General features: G+C 38.9%; 1 protein-coding gene across 1 annotated transcript in view; it reads left to right on the top strand.

Moving 5' to 3' along the window:
- The window catches only part of LOC109242488 (heterogeneous nuclear ribonucleoprotein U-like protein 1), a 7,113-nt gene extending 3,411 nt beyond the window's left edge, over positions 1 to 3,702 (top strand). Inside the window, exons 2-8 of the mRNA XM_019409337.1 lie at positions 763 to 1,526; positions 1,656 to 1,844; positions 1,973 to 2,081; positions 2,186 to 2,244; positions 2,330 to 2,522; positions 2,616 to 2,948; positions 3,415 to 3,702. Of these exons, the coding sequence (XP_019264882.1) occupies positions 763 to 1,526; positions 1,656 to 1,844; positions 1,973 to 2,081; positions 2,186 to 2,244; positions 2,330 to 2,522; positions 2,616 to 2,948; positions 3,415 to 3,518 (1,751 nt within the window). The 3' untranslated portion in view covers positions 3,519 to 3,702. The remainder of the gene's footprint in view (positions 1 to 762; positions 1,527 to 1,655; positions 1,845 to 1,972; positions 2,082 to 2,185; positions 2,245 to 2,329; positions 2,523 to 2,615; positions 2,949 to 3,414) is intronic.
- The last annotated feature ends 308 nt before the right edge of the window (positions 3,703 to 4,010 follow it).

A 4,010-nucleotide genomic window follows, 5' to 3' on the forward strand; every position in this document is an offset into this window, starting at 1 on the left:
GGGGGAGGGAGAGGGGGTAGGGCAAATGGACTATGCTAGCTTTATCCCAGCTTATGAAAGTTACCTTTTTAAATCTGGATATTTTGTAGCAAACATGTAGTTTATGTTGGGCATGAATATCTGGCTTGGCTGAAGGGTCTTGTCAGCTTTTTCAAAGCTTACTCTGTGTTCTTTTGAGTTAGCTGTTCCTGGAATGGTAGGCGATATTGTTTTCTGGCACTTCCTTGTGACTAATTTTTGGTACCGTCGACCAAATATCTTATTTTGCTTGTTAGTAGGAATATGAATTGCCCATGTTTAGGTGCTTATATGTTGCTTCTGCCTAATTTTCTTGGATGGTTGTTTCCCTTAGTCATAGTGTTGTTAATATCATTAAATTTGAGAGTGGACTTGGGGATGGGAGAACTAGTAAATTTTGAGAGCTGAATATTTCAAGAATTAACATAAATGTTTGCATAATTTATATTTTTGGTATAAAAGTAGTATGTCATATAGTTTGGATCAGTGTATGGACTTTTTGAGTTTGTTAGGAGGGATCAAATGCTAGTCTGATGTATAGAATGATGTCGGGTCCTGTACTGTCCTGTACCGTCTTGGTACTTCATCAATAAAATATGACTATCAATTGTTTTTTTTTAAAAGTCAAGTTAGAGAGCTGATTAGCCAGTGGCACATCTGTTTGCTGTGACTTTGTTGGTAGGTGTTATTTATTAGTCTAATCCTCAAAGTATTGTGTTTGATGTGGATAATTCTTTCTTTCAGATTTCAATGTTGAAGGAAATGGATTACAAGGTTCAGCGCTTTATGAGCAAGGATTTGCTTATTGTTGGTCAGGTGCTCGAGCCAATATGGGAATCACTGGAGGAAAGTACTGCTTTGGTTGCAGAATTGTTTCAGATCAGCCCGTAGACATGGAAGATACACCACTAGATCAGCAACATCTCTGTCGTGTTGGCATCTCAAGGGGAGATGATGCAGTAGGAAACCTTGGGGAAACCCTTCACAGTTTTGGGTTTGGGGGTACTGGAAAATTTTCAAGTCATGGACAGTTTTCTGAATATGGTGAAAAATTTGGGGTTGGTGACACCATAATTTGTTGTGTTGACCTTGAGTCTAGCCCTTTGGCTTCCATAGGTTTCTCTAAAAATGGGAAGTGGCTGGGAATAGCAAAGCAATTTAATGCAGGTCCAACTGGCCTTGAAGTGGTGGATTGTCCAATGAAAAATCTACAATGGCATTCAGCTCTTTTCCCCCATGTCTTGCTTAAAAATGTAGTTGTGCACATGCAGTTTAGCATAGACGACGGATTAGCTCCTGTGGAAGGATATAGACCATGGTCTTGTGCCATGGAAGATGGGAAAGCCATAACAGGCCCTAGCTTTCTGAATCTGTGCGATTGTGAAGTTATGATGATGGTAGGACTGCCTGCTTCCGGCAAGAGTACCTGGGCTGAGAAATGGGTGACGGAACATCCAGAAAAGCGATATGTTTTGCTTGGAACTAATTTGGCTTTGGATCTAATGAAGGTTTCATATCTTACTGCTCCTTTTTTTTCTTTTAAAATAGAAGTGGTGCTGGTGTTTCTCATTTATGAAAAATACGGAAGCTTGTCCGTCAGTTGCTACTTCCATAACATGTAATTCATCTCCTTACAGGTTCCTGGTTTGCTGCGCAAAAATAACTATGGTGAAAGATTTGAACGTTTAATGGACCGTGCTACTGGAATATTCAACACTCTTTTGTCTAGGGCTTCCCGGATTCCTCGTAATTTCATAATTGATCAGACAAATGTCTACAAAAATGCTCGCAAACGCAAATTGAAGCCTTTTGCAAACTATAAGAAGGTACAGAAAATTATTCTCTTGGGGAAAAGGACGCACTTTTAGGCTGGCAAAAGTCTCTGCTGACTACTCTCCTAATAGGCCTTTAATGAAGCATCCTCATCTCTCTGTTTGTTTTGCCTCTGAATCAGATTGCTGTTGTGATTGTTCCAACACCTGAAGAGCTCAAGCTCCGTGGTGAGAAGCGATTCAAAGAAATGGGCAAGGAGGTTCCTGCCGAAGCAGTAAATGAAATGTTAGGTACCACAGAGATTGGTTTTTGCATACGCTTTTCTAGCTTTTCTCATCACTTGTCTTAATATTATTTCCCCTTTTCTATTGTAACCTATAATTTTACCTTGCAGTGAATTTTGTTTTACCTACGAGTAAAGATATGCCTCGAGCAGATGAGTACTTTGATGAGGTGAATGATTTTAAAAGTGCAACACTAAAACCTGTAAATCTTTGTTTTCATATTTCTCATTTATGCCTCGTTTTGCATGTCACAGGTACGATTTGAAGAACTTGGCAGAGCGGAGGCTCAGAGATGCTTGGATGAGATGAAAGCAAACGTGAATTCAAAGAGGGAAATTACTCCTTATTCTCGTGAAAGTTCTGTGCAGTTACTTAACAGCCCAGCAATGCAGCGCCATTGCCAATCATACGGTGGTTCCTCATTGCCGAGTCACGGAAATTTATCAGGTCTTTTACTTCTTCTTCGTGATGCTTAAACTTGTATTGCTTTTTTGCTTGTATTTCTTGGAATACCCATGCATATATATTACCTTTGGATAGGTGGACATCCAAATAGTTCGTATGCTCAGCCTCCACTGCAAGCACCCCGTGAAACCTACTTCGCGACCCCTTCCAGTTACGACCCCATAGGTGATTTTGATCGCCATGGAAGTCGCGGTTCATACGGCAATTCAAGGGGTTATGAGATGGAAGCTCAATCAGCTATCCATGGAGGGATTTATGAGCCTCATGTGGGTTATGGAGCTTGGAAAGCAGCTGAGTTACACCGGAGCAGCACGAATGATCCATACCTGAGGACGTCTGCTGGTCCAAGATATCTGCTACCTGACTCGAGAGTACCTGCATTTGAATCGAGGATGCCAGCACCATATGGTAACTTAATTTGCTGTCTTTTCCTCTTACTCCATTTTCATATTACTTGCATTTTTATAGCTTTTCCTGATAAAAACCTTGGAATGAGAAAACCATTGGAAATGTGTAGAGTACTTTTGGTGGTACTGCGTTTAAACTTTGCATAACTTTTTGTGACACAGTCGTTTACACGATTGTATAAGAGGGGAGTGACAAAGTATGACTTGGTTTGCAAATTTTCTGCTGCTATGAGACTTTGTGCTCTAATAATTGCTATAGCTGAGTTGAAATGTCGAAAACGATGTTAATCAGGAAACAAAAGGGTTAAAGAGCTGCAATGGGAACTTTATTGGAGAAAACTCTTCAAACTAGAATTTAGCTGTATTTCGTGCAACATATGCTCCTCACCATGTATTTCTGGCATAATTGTTCTTGTTAAAGAGAACAAAACAAGTTTCTTAATCTTCTCGTTTCGTCTTTTCGTTAGGCTTTCCTCATGGGGTTCCAGCTCCAAGACCGCCATATGGAAATTTTCCTTCCGGAGCACAGAATCCTGGTGTATACGCTCCACCTCGTCCCAGATACTACTGATTGTGGAAAGTGCATGAAATTCAAAAACACTATTTTGATACTCACATGTATTGTTTTACTATAGGATCAAATGGTGTTAGTATGAACTGAGAGGTTGGTTAAGATTTTGTGAATGGTTGATATATAGCTTGTGTAAGGTGGCTAACTTCTATATATATATAAACGTAGAATATTGGCATCTCAAGTTGTGTCTTTTTTTTTTTTTTTTTTTGGTTGCGAAAAGGTCCAAATATACCCCTATAGTATTTAAAATAGAGCAGATTTACCCTCCGTTTGCAATGTGACTTTTTAATACCCTTGCCGTTAACAAAATGGCTTAGATTTACCCTTTTCAGCTAATGCATGTCAATTAACTATTTTAAAATTTATTTTTTTATTTTAGAAAAAGGTTAAGTGTATTTAATTAAAGGGTAAAGGACAACATATATACCTGAATTATTCGATATAGATTAAATATACTCTTGGTTAATTAAAATGGTTTAAGTTCAATAT

The sequence above is a fragment of the Nicotiana attenuata genome, unplaced genomic scaffold (genome assembly GCF_001879085.1).
Source record: "Nicotiana attenuata strain UT unplaced genomic scaffold, NIATTr2, whole genome shotgun sequence".
NCBI lineage: Eukaryota > Viridiplantae > Streptophyta > Magnoliopsida > Solanales > Solanaceae > Nicotiana > Nicotiana attenuata.